Genomic DNA, 17,851 nt, shown 5'->3' with positions numbered 1-17,851 from the left:
AGGATGACCTCTTAACAGGTGGTGGCACATATACGGGCCGTTTTGCACTTGCACAGCACTTTGCGAGCGTCTAGTGGCTCAGGGCTGCATTTTTCACAGAACATATAATATGCTGTTCGAAAGATCTATTTGTTGCCGTTCGAACGTCACCTCACTCGACCAAATCTGTGCCTCGGTTTTCGAGTTACATGACAAATTATGTCAGGCGAGCGTCTTTTTACGCGGTGTGCGTCAGATGACCACCCGACGCTCCAGAACTGCCAATCATCCGCTGATGGCGAAAATTATTGGTCAGCGTTGTAGCCAATGAGTGTACCTTTCCAATGACGTGGGGGGTGCGTGAAAGTTGACGAGCGAAAACCAGAAGTGAATAACACTTTCTTTTTTTGTCGCTGGTTATACTCGGACGTCTCTCAAAGACCCATTTCTGAACAGATTTGTAGGGATGCACGATATGAAAATGTGCCACCGATACCGATACCGATTGTTCAACTAACACAATCGGCCGATACCGATACCAATACCGATATTTGTGGCAACAATTTTTTTTTAAATATTCTTTACATTTTTTTTTTTTTTTGTACTTTTTTTTTTTTTTTTTTTAACTACTGTATATTTGTGTTACAAATTGTGCTCACCGATATGAACATAGGCCTCTTTACTTACTTAAAAAAAGGAAACATCAAGAAATAGCACTATCTCTCTCCCAGTATGTTCTGCAGGGCTGCAGCTAGATACTAGTTCTCCCAGCATGGTCTACCTGCTGGGCTGCAGCTAGATACTATTGTCTCAACCAATGAAATTTTGATTGACAGTCGATTCTGCCAATTACGTCACACACCGCTTGCACCCGCCTCTGCTGTTACCACCAATCGGCAAGCGCGTATACATTTTTTACTTCGGCTTTTGTCCGCCATTGATTTTGACGAGAGCTTTTCTACAACAACAACAATGGCGGCGCGGCTGACGTTTAGCTTTTAGCTCCGCAGGATGACTTAAATGAGGCATAATGATTTTACTGCAACTAATGTTATAATAAAACAAAGCCTTTCTATACATGTGTCTGATTGAAAACGTTATTAACAGATTGCAGAATGGGTCAAACTCAGGGCTCTGTGAGCAACGGAAGGAACTGAGCTAGTATGATATGAACACTTGCTACGTTCGGGTAAATAATATGCTGATGTTATTGAACGTGTAACACTAACTATATAACGTTAATGCCACAAAACGAATGCCTTGTTAATCATAAGTAGTAACTTTGATGCAGTAGCTTGTGTGTGTGTGGGGGACTGGGGACGGCGTTGTGCAGGTCGCAAGTGAACTTTTTTTTGTCTTGACGCTACACAAATTGATGGATATTTATCGGCTACTGCCATCGGCACATTCAAGCTTATTGGCCGATAGGCCGATTGCAGTCAACAAGGCACTTATCGGCCGATACCAATACCCGACCGATACATCGGTGCACCCCTACAGATTTGTATTACATTTGGACCTGTACTACATAAGACTTCAGGCTATGGAACCGCTGTGTTTTCCAGTTTATACCTCTATGCTGGAATATTGGAATATGTAATCTTGCAACCACTACAGAAAAATGTGAGTACACAAGTTCAACTCAAGTTCAGACCTCTGTTACTCTATTTCATTAGCACTAAAAGTGATTTTCCTTTTTTGCATTAGTAACTTCAGAATGTTATCTTTCAAAAGAGACCAGGCTCATGCATGTGCTATGTATAAGGTATAAAGTATAAAGCTAAGCTTTGCAAAAAAAAGTATGCAGTCCTCAAGTTCAAGTAAAAAAAATGCCACTTTTCTGGGTGCCTGTTAACACATTCCCGGCCAACCACGGACATGTCCATGTTTCGGATCCAACGGTTGAGGGCCAACCACGGACATGTCCGTGGCAAGGTTGTTTTGGCTTTTATTCCATTGTAATATCCCACTCAATGTCACCCTGCGGCACTGCAGATTTACCCTACTATTGGAATTCGGAAAAGTGCATTACCGGCCAGATCCTCGTAGGGGCGCTGTCTCGATAATGCAGTGTTCCCTGTGGCAGAACGGATGAAGTTTTTTTTCATCATGCAGTGAATTTTCCTGCTAGCCTGGAAACTCTTATTAACTCTTGGAGGCATCACTTTGACTATAGACTGTTATTAACTCTTGGAGGCATCACTTTGACTATAGATATTGTTATTAACTCTTGGAGGCGTGACTTTGACTATAGAGATTGTTATTAACTCTTGGAGGCGTGGCTTTGACTATACAGATTGTTATCAACTCTTGGAGGCGTGGCTTTGACTATAGATATTGTTATTAACTCTTGGAGGCGTGACTTTGACTATAGAGATTGTTATTAACTCTTGGAGGCGTGGCTTTGACTATACAGATTGTTATTAACTCTTGGAGGCATCACTTTGACTATAGATATTGTTATTAACTCTTGGAGGCATCACTTTGACTATAGAGATTGTTATTAACTCTTGGAGGCGTGGCTTTGACTATACAGATTGTTATCAACTCTTGGAGGCATCACTTTGACAATAGACTGTTATTAACTCTTGGAGGCGTGACTTTGACTATAGAGATTGTTATTAACTCTTGGAGGCGTGGCTTTGACTATAGAGATTGTTATTAACTCTTGGAGGCGTGGCTTTGACTATAGAGATTGTTATTAACTCTTGGAGGCGTGGCTTTGACTATAGAGATTGTTATTAACTCTTGGAGGCGTGGCTTTGACTATAGAGATTGTTATTAACTCTTGGAGGCATGACTGACTATACAGACTGTGGTCCGTATCCGCTTCCATTAATGTGTGCTAAGCTAGGCTAGTGGTCCGTATCCGCTTCCATTAATGTGTGCTAAGCTAGGCTAGTGGTCCGTATCCGCTTCCATTAATGTGTGCTAAGCTAGGCTAGTGGTCCGTATCCGCTTCCATTAATGTGTGCTAACCTAGGCTAGTGGTCCGTATCCGCTTCCATTAATGTGTGCTAAGCTAGGCTAGTGGTCCATATCCGGTTCCATTAATTTGTGCTAAGCTAGGCTAGTGGTCCATATCCGGTTCCATTAATTTGTGCTAAGCTAGGCTAGTGGTCCATATCCGGTTCCATTCATTTGTGCTAAGCTAGGCTAGTGGTCCATATCCGGTTCCATTCATTTGTGCTAAGCTAGGCTAGTGGTCCGTATCCGCCTCCATTCATTTGTGCTAAGCTAGGTTAGCTTGCAGCCGGATAGCTTTCTACTGAACGCACACGGAGAGGAAACTTGTGTCTATCTTCTTGTCTGACTCTGGAGAAGACGGTAAGAACATTTCATCATAATGTTCCTTTAAAGCAAGTTTTAATAGTATACATTTGAATGGAACGCACGCCCACCACCATATTGCACCGCATCCCCCCCCACACACACACACACACACACTTACTGGTGTAGCTGTCCAGCTTCGGGTGGACGACGTTAATGTTGCCGTACTTCTCGGCCTCTGTAGCAGCCTTGGACGACCAGGTTCCCGTCACGATGTAATCTGCGCTCTTATCCTCCTTCAGGCCAATCAGGTTGAGAGGCACGGCGCTGAACTGTCCAGACCCGCCCCCTTGCAGAAACATCACCTTGTAGTTGTCTGGGATGTTCCTGTGTGAAAGGTTTGTCGTCATCACATTGACGTGTGGCACACTGCTCACAGTGCAGCCCACTGCTCACAGCCCACTGCTCACAGTGCAGCCCACTGCTCACAGCCCACTGCTCACAGTGCAGCCCACTGCTCACAGCTCACAGCCCACTGCTCACAGCTCACAGCCCACTACTCACAGCCCACTGCTCACAGTCCACTGCTCACAGCCCACTGCTCACAGTCCACTGCTCACAGCCCACTGCTCACAGCCCACTGCTCACAGTGCAGCCCACTGCTCACAGCCCACAGCGAGAGAGCACACCTGCAGAGCTGCCTGTATGTCGCAAAGCTTTTAATTAGCTGCTTTCAAATGGCTCTAGCTGGCTCATGTTGTCAGCAAGCATGAAGATACTGGTATCATATGAAACTAGAGATCCTGAGAAATGTAGATCCAGTCATAATAATAATAATAATAATGGATTGGATTTATATAGCGCTCTTCTCTGACTCAGAGCGCTTCAGAGTCCATTATTCGTTCATACACAGTCATACCGGTGGTGGTAAGCTACAATTGCAGCCAGAGCTGCCCTGAGGCAGACTCACGGAAGCGTGGCGAATAATCATCGCCTACGGCCCCTCCGACCACCACCAACATTCATTCACATGCATACACATTCATACGAGGCAAGTAGGTTAAGTGTCTTGCCCAAGGACACAACGGCAATGCGATGGACATGGGCTTGAGCAGGATTCGAACCACCAACCCTTCGATCATTGGACGCTCCGCTCTACCCCTGAGCCACGCCGCCCCACAAGTCATGTAGCTCACTGGCAAAGGGGGTACATTTAGCTACAAATGTAAGCTATTTTAAGCTAGCTTAAATTTGATGGAAGGAAAATGCTGAATTAGGCCCAAACCAGGCAGTGTCAAAAACAGGGTTTCACTGTTTTTGGATGCGTGTGAGATATGTGTCGAATAAATCAGCATTGTTTTTTGTTGAAGTGCCCCTTTAACTACATATAAGCAGCACCTATTAAAAACCGGCTTGAACTATGGTGAAATAAACAGTGTGATCATCAGCAAAGTGTGAAATAGTAAACGTGGGACTCACATCAACTCTCGCAGAAGATTCTCCGTTCTGGTCATGATTTTGTTGAAGTCTGACGACCGATGACTCATCTCTGGAATTAACATAATAAATCACAATACAGCAAGATTTTAAATAAAGCACAGGAATTATTAACCTTGTAGTTAATTCCCTTCATCACACATCCATTTTAGATATTTTCTCGCCGTTTCTTTTTCCGAAAAACTTTTAATTTGGACCCGAATTATCTGGGCAATAAGATTTGATTTGAACATTTAAAAAAAATCAAGATTCAAGAAAACATCAATAAACCTTTATTGATTCACTTGTGGTAGTTCAGGCATCATAGCAGCATGGGGGACGGGAGGTACAGTTATGGGAAGGGTAATATTATAAAGACATAAATATAGGCAATACAATTACATCTGAATATAAAAATATGAGAAGAATAAACAGTTTAAACAATATAATTTATTCTGAATATAAATAAATACAAATTAAATCCCCATTTCTGAAGATCAGACTGATTGCACTGATTTCACACCAGCTTTTCAAAACATTACTCTTTCGAAACTAACTCTGATCCCCAATGTCTGTCCTTTTCTCCTGTTATATATTCGTACTGGCGAATCGCGTCTCGCTCTTTCGTCATATTGAGATATACCTCATCTCCAGTACCTACTGTACTTCATTAACGAAAACAAAGCACCCATACACTTGACCAGGCCCCGCCCCAGTGTCCCCCTATAAGGCACCAGGCATGGTCACACTCGCCCTTCCTCTTTTTCGTTTTCCATCATGGACGTGCATTGCATCCCATGTAACTAGCTGTTATGAAATGCAGAGAGAAATTGAACAATGTTGGGTTTTCGCCGGAGATTTGCCAGCCCCTGGAATCTTCTCGGCATGTTCCAACGGTGCGTCGCGTCTGTCCTGGGGTTTCCTCTTCTTTTGACAGCGGATCGAGGGACACAGCCCACTGCTCACAGTGCAGCCCACTGCTCACAGCCAACTGCTCACAGCCCACTGCTCACAGTGCAGCCCACTGCTCACAGCCCACAGCGAGAGAGCACACCTGCAGAGCTGCCTGTATGTCGCAAAGCTTTTAATTAGCTGCTTTCAAATGGCTCTAGCTGGCTCATGTTGTCAGCAAGCATGAAGATACTGGTATCATATGAAACTAGAGATCCTGAGAAATGTAGCTCCAGTCATGTAGCTCACTGGCAAAGGGGGTACATTTAGCTACAAATGTAAGCTATTTTAAGCTAGCTTAAATGTGATGGAAGGAAAATGCTGAATTAGGCCCAAACCAGGCAGTGTCAAAAACAGGGTTTCACTGTTTTTGGATGCGTGTGAGATATGTGTCGAATAAATCAGCATTGTTGGGTTTTCGCCGGAGATTTGCCAGCCCCTGGAATCTTCTCGGCATGTTCCAACGGTGCGTCGCGTCTGTCCTGGGGTTTCCTCGTCTTTTGACAGCGGATCGAGGGACGTTGCGCGATGTTTAGCTATCGGGCTAACTCGCGCTCAGGTAGGCCCTGTGCCATCAGGCATTAATGTTGGTGTTAGTAATACTGCTTGTTGTCCTGAGAGACAACCGAGTTGTGTATTGGCGCAAGGGGCAGGATATCCGGGTAAACGTGACTCTGAGTTGGACGTTTTCACGGCTATCCTGGAACTTGCTGGTAATAATAAAGCTGTAATGCTGGGTCACTGTCCCATTGTTCCCCGCTGTGGGCTATCACCGCTTTTCCCTCCTCTTAACTGGTTCATTGATGAAGGTCAGTCGGTAGCTAATGTGGGGGGTTTTGCTGAGACTTATTTACCCTTTTTACGGGTAAATGGGCTGACAACAAGGCGCAAGGCAGGTGTGCCTTGGCTTGAGAGCCAGGTAGCATCGATCCTTTGCCCTGGCAGGGTTGAACGGTGTCCCACCCGGAAGCCGACGCTTGAGAGCAAGTCGGCCCGGCAGGTGGCCGTATGGACTGATGATGTTTATACCGCCATAGGATGAAATTTAGCTGCGGCCAGTGTCATGGCTCAGCTGATTGTTTTTCTGTCCACATTGGTGTCGGGTAGTGGGGCTGCAGGGCCAGTCGACGCTGAAAACATTGTGCATGTTTTTGGGGTTATAGAAATCTTGGATCAGTCGCAAGCTATAACCGCAGGGAGGATCAGGATGCGATCAACTCTTATTAATAGGCATCTCTGGTTGGAGCAGTCTTCCCTTGGGGAGGAGGAAAGGTTTCTTCTCCTTAAGGCTCCTCTTTCCGCGGAAGGACTTTGTCGTTCTGCGGAAACGCGGGCGGTATTTAACCTGGGCCCCACACCGCCTCACACCATGCAGCCAGAGGTGAGAGCACGGCCTCGTCAGCAACTATGGCGAGGCCCTCGACCAGCGGCCATGTTTCCCCCGCCTGAGGTACCCTGGGCTCTACGTCAACAGGTGTCCACAAGGCCAACAGCCTTGGCGGCCAAGAGATCGGCTACATTGGATGAGCACGCCCTAAGAAACCGTCGCCGTCCTGCTGTGTGCAGCCCGCTCTCCGATCACTCCCTCCCCCAACACCAGCGGAAAAAGGGGCTCCGATTTGTTTCCTTTGGCTGCGGGTCTTCAATGAAGCGCAAGCGGCCCCACGTTTCGCTTCTCATGGGGACAGGGGCTGACACCCAGTTGATGGCTGAGCCTGGGTCTGTCCGTGAGAATGTTGTGCTGTCACGTGGCTCCCTCGCCACGCGTTCTGCGTCTGCGATTGGTGAGCCGTCACCTTCAAAGGTTGTCAGCAGGGGGACTCGAGGCCTCTTCGAAAGAAAGCTCTGCGCGGGTTTCCCCGACCTCGCCTTCGCCAGGCCGGGTATCATGTTAGTGCCACCCACTCCGGAGAGCCCGGTAGTGGTCTGGCAGGCGCGCGTGATTTGGGTGGTAGTAATATCACTGCAGGGCTACGGTGTGTAGGAACCCATGGGGTCCTCACACCTTGTATGTCCAGCTGCAGAATAGCTCCTCAGCGGTCCATGCTGGAGGGGTGTTCAGTGGGGGAGCTCTTGTCACCTGGTATGATGTCAGCTTCTCCCGTATCGATGTCCCGACTCCACGAAACGCCCTGCCCGCACGGTTAGCGGGTCCAGAGTTGGCTACGCACAGCGGGTGGGACCGGGCCGCCTATCTACAGTTCCTAGCGGGCCAGCGCCAAATAGCGGCGGGTGCGCTTTGGGAGTATCATCACATATGGCTACAGCAGTACCATATGTCGAAGTGGATGGAGATAACGTTGAGGCGGGGGCTTGCCTTGCAATTCGCACAACCCCACCCTCCGTTTTAAGGTTTGGTGCAGACCCTGTTGTCAGGGTTGGCAGCAGTGACAGCTCTGGCCAACGAGATCCAATCTGTTTGCGAAGCAAGCCGTAGTCGTGGTCCCACGGGAGGACGCGATGTCTGGCGTCTACTCCCGGTATTTTCTGGTGCCCAAAAAAACGGGAGGTGTCAGACCTATACTGGATCTGTCCGCGTTCAATCGTCTGATTGTGGCGAGACGGTTCAGAATGTTGACCGTCAAACACCTGTTAAACGCTGTCAGGGTGGGAGACTGGTTCACCTCCATAGACCTGAAGGATGCGTATTTTCACATCCCGATTTTCCCCCCTCACAGGAAATACCTACGGTTCCTGTTTCAGGGCGTGGCGTACGAATACCAGAGGTTGCCGTTCGGCTACTCTCTGGCCCCCCACACATTCACCAAGTGCGTAGAGACCGCGCTGGAGCCTCTACGTCGTCAGGGGATACGAATTATTTTCTATCTCGACGACATTCTGCTCCTCAGCCGGTCGGAGGAGGTCGCCAGGTCTCATACCAGGCTGGTGGTGGAATTCCTCACCAAGCTGGGTTTTGCTGTGAACTGGAAGAAGAGTACGCCTCTTCCCAGTCAACAGGTGGAGTACTTGGGCTTGGTTCTAAGCTCAAGGCCCATGAGGGCAACCCTCTCGGAGCAGCGGCGAATGTCTATCCTCGACGCGCTCGGGGGTCTCCGTCCTGGCGGGACGGTTACGGCGCTGTATGTGAGATGCGCCTGCTCGGTATGATGGCATCTGCTCACTCTGTGGTCCCTCTTGGCCTCCTCTTCATGAGGAGGATACAGAGGTGGTTTTTCCAGTATGAAAATAGACCCGGTGAGAGACAAGTGGAAACGTTTGAAGGTTCCCTTGTAGATACGGGGGGGATCTCGCCTACTGGAGGAGGCCTGGTACCCTCACCAGCGGGGTCCCCATGGGCGGCAGGCGGTCACACGTCACGGTCTTCACCGACGCCTCCCTCACGGGATGGGGGGGACGTGTCGGACCAACGCAGTGGGGGGCAGCTGGACGGTCCATGCTGCCCAGTCTGCTATGCACATCAATGTGTTGGAATTGAAGGCGGTCCTCCTGGTCCTCAAGCGGCTCGGCCACTTGGTGGTGGGCGAGCACGTGTTGGTCAGGACGGACAGCACGACAGCAGCGGCGTATATCAACAGACAGGGTGGAGTACGCTCCATCCGTCTGCACCGGGCGGCGTTCGAGCTCTGGCTGTGGGCGTCTCGCAATCTGCGCAGCCTGAGGGCGCTCCACATCCCTGGCAGGGAGAATGTGGGCGCAGATGCGATGTCGCGGGGCGGTCCTCATCACGACGAGTGGGGACTACGTCCAGACATAGTCAGACAGGTCTGTGGCCGCTTCGGGGAAGCCTCGATGGATCGGTTTGCGAGCAGACAGTCTCACCAGTGCCCCTTGTGGTTCTCGGTCAGTCGGCGGTACAATCCTCCCTTGGGGGTGGATGCCTTCTCGATGTATCCATGGCCGCCCGGGATTCTGTACGCTTTTCCCCCCATACATCTGATAGGTCAGTTGTTGGAGCGGGTACGTTGGGAGCGCAGGACCTTGATCCTGATCGCGCCGGACCGGGGCACAGCTGTGTGGTTCCCGGTCCTGATCCAGCTCTTGGTAGCCCCGCCGTGGCCTGTTCCTTGGTTGCCGCGGGCCCTCTCTCAGGCGCACGGGTCTCTGTGGCAGTTCCCTATGCTGGGCCAGCCGCTGATGGTTTGGCTGTTGAGAGGGTGAGTCTGGAGAGGATGGACCCTTCTGTGGTCGACACCATCCGGAACGCGCATGCTCCTTCCACTATCGCGGTTTACGCAGGTAGGTGACGTATTTTCCAAGAGTGGTGTAGAGTGGGGGCCTTGGACCCTGTGTCCTGCCCCCTGGACGCTGTCCTTTCCTTCCTTCAGTCTATTTTGGATAAACTGTCGGCTTCGACGGTGAGGGTATATGCCGCAGCTATATCCTCTTGTCATGAGGGGTTTGAGGGCGTTACGTTGTTCAGCCACCCTCTTGTGAAGCGTTTCCTGCTTGGCGCTCGGCGCCTTAAGCCGGTGAAACGTTCTCTGTCTCAGAGTTGGGACCTCCAACTGGTCCTCGGTCGGTTGTCCGAGGCCCTGTTTGAGCCTCTTGAGCAGGCATCTTTGGAACAGCTGTCTTTCAAGACTGCGTTCCTGCTGGCCATCACCTCCGCTAAGCGCGTGGGTGAGCTTTGTACTCTCTCGGTGCGGCCTGAGTGCTTGTCTATTCGTGTCAATAGCGGTGCGACTCTGAGGCCTAATCCAGTCTTCGTGCCAAAAAATATCCGGAGCTCTTTTCGCTCCAGGGATATTGTGGTTCAGGCGTTTCATCCGCCTCCTCACGCTGGTGAGTTAGAGGCGAGCCTTCACCTGTCGTGTCCAGTCCGGGCTTTGGGGATTTACCTCAGCCGGACTCAGGACCTCAGGGCTACCGATCAGCTCTTTGTTTGTTACGGTGGCTCTCGCGCTGGTAAGGCACTGTCGAAGCAGCGCCTGTCGTAGGGCTGGGCCATATGGCCAAAAACGTTATCGCGATAAAATTATGAAATTATTTTCATATAACTCGATATCGATAATTATCGTCGATATAATGTCTGTCAAGTTTAATTAACTTCTTATGCCCGGCGCCGATGGACGGGCTATTATGTTTTGCTGCTGCGAATGTCTCGAGTTGATGTCGTCATCAGTCCGCGCACGTTAGCAGTTAGCCAGAGCAAGCGGTGTATCCAATGTACTAAATATGACCCTAAAATACTCCGTTCCTCCCCAATACATTGCAACGACGTCCACCGCATACCCCACACTACTCAAACCGTTACCTCAGAATTCACGCCACACACCCACTCGGCACGTAAACTATAAAATAGCGCCGTGCAGGCTAATTATCCTAGCCAGCCTTGTTTCCAATATACTAACTATTACCCTAAAATACTCTGTTCCGCCCCAATACATTGCAACGACGTCCACCGTATACCCCACACTACTATAACCGTGGCCTCAGAATTCACGCCACACACCCACTCGGCACGTAAACTATAAAATAGCGCCGTGCAAGCTAATTATCCTAAACAGCCTTGTTTACTACTTGAGTCCTACCTCCGGGTCTCCTTCCGGGTCTCCTTCCGCTGTCTGCCATCTCCTTCACTGATTGGTTGTTAGTGCGTGTGCTCATATCCAAGCTTGGAAAATCGATATATCGAAACTTTGCGACCACGTTTCATGTTTATTTAGAGGAAATAATTTATTGCGATAGTTATCGTTATCGTTTTATCGCCCAGCCCTAGCCTGTCGCATTGGTTGTGCGAGGGCATTGCCCTTTGCTACACGTTGGCTGGGCTGGCCCCCCCTGGGGGTGTCAGGGCGCACTCCACTCGTGGGGTGGCGGCCTCTGCCGCCTTGTTAGGGGGGGCCTCGGTGGAGGACATCTGTGCTGCGGCCTCCTGGTCCTCCCCGGGTCCCTTCGTTAGGTTTTACCTCATGGACATGACTGGGGGTTCTGTCTCCCAGGCGGTTCTGAGGTCTGGGACCTCCCCTGCGTCCCGCCCTTCGGTGGGTTAGCAGGGGTGTGTGGGTGTGTGCCACGAGGTGATGTGTCACACGTGGTCCCGCCTGTGCTGTGCATTTTTTTTTTAACTTTGGCCATTTCCCTGGCTCTTTTATACGTTTATCGCATTTATACTTGGGTCAAGTTCGACCGACAGAAGCAGGCTGAAAGGGTTCAGATGGGGGGGAAGACACTCTGGGAAAGGCACGGCTGCAGTCCGGGATTCGAACTCGCTCAGCCCCAGATCCGTGACGAGCACGGTTGTCCACGGCGCTGAAATAGCACTCGCGGTACGTGGTGAGCTACTGGAGCTCCCCCTGTGCTGTGCATTTTTAGGGGTCTGTCGGGCCACACGTCTGCTCTGTCCCATATCTCAATATGGCGAAAGAGCGAGACGCGATTCGCCAGTACGAATATATAACGATAGGTTATGTATATAACCTAGTTATATGAGTACTGGCTGAGCGTCTCGCTCTTAGCGCGCCCTGAGGTCCCTTGGTGGGGTTTTTCTTGATGGAAAACTTTTTCCAGAGGAAGGGCGAGTGTGACCATGCCTGGTGCCTTATAGGGGGACACTGGGGCGGGGCCTGGTCAAGTGCATGGGTGCTTTGTTTTCGTTAATGAAGTACAGTAGGTACTGGAGATGAGGTATATCTCAATATGGCGAAAGAGCGAGACGCTCAGCCAGTACTCTTATAACTAGGTTATATACATAACCTATCGTTAGTCATACTCACCGAGAACACTAATACCAAGGCCATTGTAGTTGACAAATTCCTTCTGGGCTTCAAGCAGCACCTGCAACAGGCGAATTTTTTTTAATTAATGTCTATCCCTTTTTGAATGAATGTCCCTCTCTCTTTATGAATTAATACTAGGGCTGTCAGTTTATCGCGTTAATTAGATGAATTAATTACACAGATAATTATCGCGTTATGAAAATTAACTCAAAATTAATTACAATTTTTTTATTTTATTTTTTATAATTTTCTTTTTTTAATCTTATTCATTCCATAAGAACGTAGAATACACATTTACAGACTTTTTTTTTTAAATATGGTCCATTTGCATGTTCTTGGTATCTGATTCTAGGGACATCTATGGATCTCAGGGAATGTATTCCCAGTGTCAGAAATACTGTGTCTGTTACTAGGCTTGAGTAAATTGTAATGAACCAAATGAGAATATCAATTCAATTTTGTTTATCTTTGACTGTGAATAACACCATGCTCAAATTGACCAGACCTGAGAAATCTAAGCAAATTAATAAATGGAAGATGATACAGTACTGAATTCTGCCATCCGGACACATGCAATTTGAAATATGATTATAGAATATAGAATATCAGGCATAAAATGGTTATGCGATTAAAATGTGATTAATTAGATTAATTCATTACAAATCCTGTAATTAATTAGATTAATTTTTTTAATTGCCTGACAGCACTAATTAATACCTATATCTATGAATTAATACCGCTCTCTTTATTAATTAATACCCCTGTCTCTCTCTTTATGAATTAATACCTCCATCTCTTTATGAATTAATACCTCTCTCTCTCTCTCTCTCTATGGATTACTATCCCTCTCTATCTCTTTATGAATTAATACCTCTCTCTCTTTATGGATTAATACCCCTCTCTCTTTATGGATTAATACCCCTCTCTCTCTTTATGGATTAATACCCCTCTCTCTTTATGGATTAATAATACCCCTCTCTCTCTTTATGGACTAATACCTCTCTCTATCTTTTTATGAATTAATACCTCTCTCTCTTTATGGATTAACTCTCTCTCTTTATGGATTAATACCCCCCTCGCTCTTTATGGATTAATAGCCCTCTCTTTATGGATTAATACCACTCTCTCTCTCTTTATGAATTAATACCCCTCTCTGATTATATTTGATTTGATGTTTACAATTTTTTTCAAGATTCAAGAAAAACATCAAGGATGAAACACAAAACTAGACTGGACTTATTTCCATTGTGGTCCTTGGTCTCAGACAGATAAGCAATACAAAACACGACCACAAATAACAATATGACAAACTACATAGACATGTTAATTTTAAGTGCAGTACAAATGTAGCCACAGACAACAATGTAACACTTCATACATTTTAAAATCTAGTTTTTGACATTGTCAAGGAGCCATGATTTAACTTTTTAAACCCTACTTAGTGTATCAAATATTGCCGTCCAAAACTCTGAGTTTGGGGCACGTCCAAAACATGTGCATATAATCGTCTGGAGATTGTTTACATCTATTACACGCATCCGTTCTATCCGGGTATATCTTTGCTCCAGCCGCCCATCTTTACACGTTTATAAAAATTATTTAAAATGTTTATTAGCAATGCCGAGCTTTCAAACCATCCTGCTTTTTTGTGTGAAACCCTCTGGCAACTGTGAGTACCTTTGAAATGTCTCTGTGATATTTGTATAATGAACCGTTCGTCCAAAACCAGTGCTTCATGGTGAACATTCCCTGGGTTAGTAATGAAGAGCAAGTGACTGTGTATTCAAAGCATATTGGCGTGCATCACAGTCACGAAAGGGGCTACTGGCCAGTATGACTTACTACAGTACCATAGTGTCTTTATACCTGTATCACTGTACATATTAATACTACAACTCTGTATATACATCTGATTAGCACTATTGGGTATTAGTACTAATTTATATATTTTAGACCCAGTTGAATCACCTGTACATTGTATATTACTATTGCACTTCACTGCTACATTTGCACTCTGGTTAGATGCCAAACTTCTTTTCGTTCTATTGTGCTGTATGATGACAATACATCTACTGTTGGCCCCTGTAAATGTCCAAACCCAACCCCCTCCAATGTACAGTTCAACAAGACGAAAGTCTTTCTCTGGTCTGCATCCCCTTAACAATTGTGTGTATTGAGCTGTACTGTATTGTATTTGTACCCATTCTGCAATCTGTTAATAAAATGTTCAATCAATCAATTGGGATGGCATTCTCAGGCAAATGTGCAGAACGCTTTGTCGCCATCTAGCGGTGGGCTTGTCGCCAGTGGATAAACAAAAGAGCATTTTCCACATGAAAGCATGAGGCTGATGCAACCAGAACGCACTGTTTCAGACCTACGATCTACGAATAAACACCTGCTTTTAACTTCAATATTTTTGCATGATCGTTTTCATAAACCACGGGGAGATAACGCAGATTCCAAGAGCAAGAATCATGAAATATGTTGTTGCACTACTAAAAGAAAAATCGCTCTCATTATTCAAAAATTAGGAAAAACGTCCACCGTTTGTATAATAAGAGACAGCATGATGTCTCCAAACACTTGGTTGCAGTACATGCTGGTTTTCTGTTGCTTCTCTACCAAATATTGCGCCGATGCATAAAAGCGCTTTTAGTTCACAATCGACATTATGTGTTACAAGCTTACGGATTGTGGCAGTTTCGCGGGTCCTGCGCCGAAGTTGATCGCTCGCTTCTTCTGATCCATGGTTGCAAAATGCGTCTGAAACGTTAGATGTCCAGGTGCAGCGCAGGTTGGCCAGATGTGTCCTTCTTCTCGGTTTGTCTTGGTTATTATAGCAAAGTAAAGGATGCGGGTCCGAGTCCCTAAGAGAAGCATGCAACTGCAGAGCCGCAGAGCCAGCGGCGCTCTCAGGTCCGGCGGTCTGAGGACCGCTCAGCAGCGCCACCCACCCAATGGCTGAATTGGAGTATTGCACTGTGCGGGCACCGCTGTGAGATCCGCGCGAGGCCAGATATCTTGAATGAATGCGTTTATTTAAACTTTTATTAACAGATTGCAGAATGGGTACAGTACAGTACAGCTCAATACACACAATTGTTAAGGGGATGGAGACCAGAGAAAGACTTTTGTCATCTAGTTTACATCAGGGCCCCCCATTTTCAATTCATAATGACATTTATGACATACTCAATATACAGATATACAAATCTAATCTAATCATCTAATCTAAACTAATCATGACATTTATGACATACATATTAATATGCAGTACTGTTACATTTCGTTAGCCTCATAGGATAATTCCCTAAGTCATTTTTCAAGACTTTCGGAAAAGAAGAAAAAACTAAACTAAAGTCACACGAGTGAGTTAGGCAGAAAGAAATGTTTAAAATAACAAGGTTCTGATTGGCTGAGGACACAGCCACTAAGACAGGGTGGTGCAGCAGTGTGAGGAGCGTAGAGTTAGGCAGAAATATCAATTTGGTCAAAAAATGACTTAGGCAATTATCCTATGATGCTAACGATTTGTGACATACAAGATATGCAAATATACAGTACTGTTAAACTGATGTAAACAAGATGGAAGTCTTTCTCTGGGCCCTATTCCCCGTACCTGGTTCAACTAAGTCGATCAAGAGTCCCATTATCCAGATTCAATTAACCCGATGTTTGAATCCGGGATTTTCCTGTTCCTCGAAGGTGGATTCAGTCTCGTTCATTTGAACCAGACTTGATACTCAGGATAATTGCGCGCGCCCGCCTCAGCTGAAAAGACAGCAAGTGTCGATAGCAGAAATCCTGATTTTCTAACGGCATTGATTGATTGATTGATTGATTGATTTAAAACTTTATTAACAGATTGCAGAATGGGTACAATGCAGTACGGCTCATAGCCTCGCCGACAAGTTAAATGCATAATCTATAGGCTAATTTTAAATCCCTCATTACCCCAATCAATCAGATTATATTTCTTTAAACGTGCCTGCTGGCAGTAGGCTTATGGAATGAATAATCAAATGAGATCTTGCTAGCGAAAATAATTAGTTCAGCTCTTTCAGAATAACGATAAAAACAAGCCCAAATAGTATATCTAATTGATACGAATTATATCATGAGGATATCTGTATGTGCTTAGGTATTAATATTATACACTATATAAATACATGGTTTCCAAAGAGAGGCTTGGAGGGAGGCTTGCAGTTACACTATTAATCAGGTTTTAATCTGTTTCGGACCTAATCCATACATGCATTGAATTGATTACCATTTGGTTTATACCAGTGACACCTCATGTTCATCATCAGATAACAGTGCTTGAAAAGATAAATGCATTTTCTCGAATTCATTCATCAAAAACGTCAAAGGCTCATTCAATTTATCAAGTCACGTCACGTCATCAAATCCATCAAACAGCGCATCTCCTCATATATTTTAATCCCAGTTACAATATCACAATAACGTGTGACACTATCACAGTGATACAATTAAATATTCCACAGATTCAGATTCCTCATAATTCATATCCACAATCTGCGCATAGACGTTTCAGCTTGAATGAAACGCATCCGGGTGCTCCGTTAAGCAAATACACAGCGAAGAATATTAAACTAATCAGAGCCAAACACCCGATAGGTTTCATTCATTAAAAATATCCCAGCGGGATTCACATTTGCAATGATCCGTTTAGTCCGTTATTAAAATAACTGTGTGTCGCGACTCGCGAGCGCCGTATCCGTATAAATATGACGTGCATTATATAGGACAAAGTAAATTCATAGGCTGAATATGATTTATTATCAGCGTTACTGCAGACATATTATTTTACATTTCAAACGAAGCACAAGAACATAATTCAGAATGGTATAATGCAGATCTAGACTGTGAGAATCATTTCAGGAAGCGAGCTGGCATTTCTTTGCGGGGGCGTGGCCATGGTTCATCCAGCTAACTGAACTTAACCCTGCTCTCGACCAGGCTCAAACTTTTTGATCTGTTGTCATAGTGATTTAGACAATCGAGCGTCGGGGAATGGAAAGGTCCGGCTTAAGTCAGGCTATGCTGGAAATTATCCGGCTAACTCAGTTAGCCAGGTACGGGGAACGGGGCCCAGGTCTGCATCCACCCAACAATTGTGTGTATTGAGCCGTAGGCCTACTGCAGATTTCGACTACAAAATTAACAATATGATGCCGCAAGTTCTGTTATATTTCAATTGCCTTACTTAATTGCCTTTACATAAATATAAGGTAACGGTATACTTTTGCTATATGCTATACACTACAGTCTATGCTATGTGATGTGGTGGGTACGTATGATGGTAATTAAGAAATGGTGAATATTATGTTTAATGTAAATATGTGTATACTGGATATGAACAGCAGTATTATAGGCCTACAGCAGTATTGTACAGCCAGTAACTATACTTTTGCTCACACAATATCTTGAATGAATGAGTTTATTTATTTCGAACATAAATTGAAAATAAA

The 17,851-nt window shown here is 46.0% G+C and overlaps 1 protein-coding gene across 1 annotated transcript in view; it reads right to left on the bottom strand.

The window, feature by feature from the left end:
* psat1 (phosphoserine aminotransferase 1) overlaps window positions 1-15,205 on the bottom strand; it is a 51,653-nt gene extending 36,448 nt beyond the window's left edge. The window contains exons 1-4 of the mRNA XM_084323618.1: window positions 15,048-15,205; window positions 12,354-12,414; window positions 4,729-4,798; window positions 3,431-3,636 (exon numbers count right to left, since the gene is read on the bottom strand). Of these exons, the coding sequence (XP_084179744.1) occupies window positions 3,431-3,636; window positions 4,729-4,798; window positions 12,354-12,414; window positions 15,048-15,107 (397 nt within the window). The 5' untranslated portion in view covers window positions 15,108-15,205. The remainder of the gene's footprint in view (window positions 1-3,430; window positions 3,637-4,728; window positions 4,799-12,353; window positions 12,415-15,047) is intronic.
* Between the last annotated feature and the right edge of the window lie 2,646 nt (window positions 15,206-17,851).

Source organism: Notolepis coatsorum (assembly GCF_963971535.1).
Source record: "Notolepis coatsorum genome assembly, chromosome: 10".
Classification (NCBI taxonomy): Eukaryota; Metazoa; Chordata; class Actinopteri; order Aulopiformes; family Paralepididae; genus Notolepis; species Notolepis coatsorum.
This window is presented reverse-complemented; position numbering and strand designations above follow the sequence as displayed.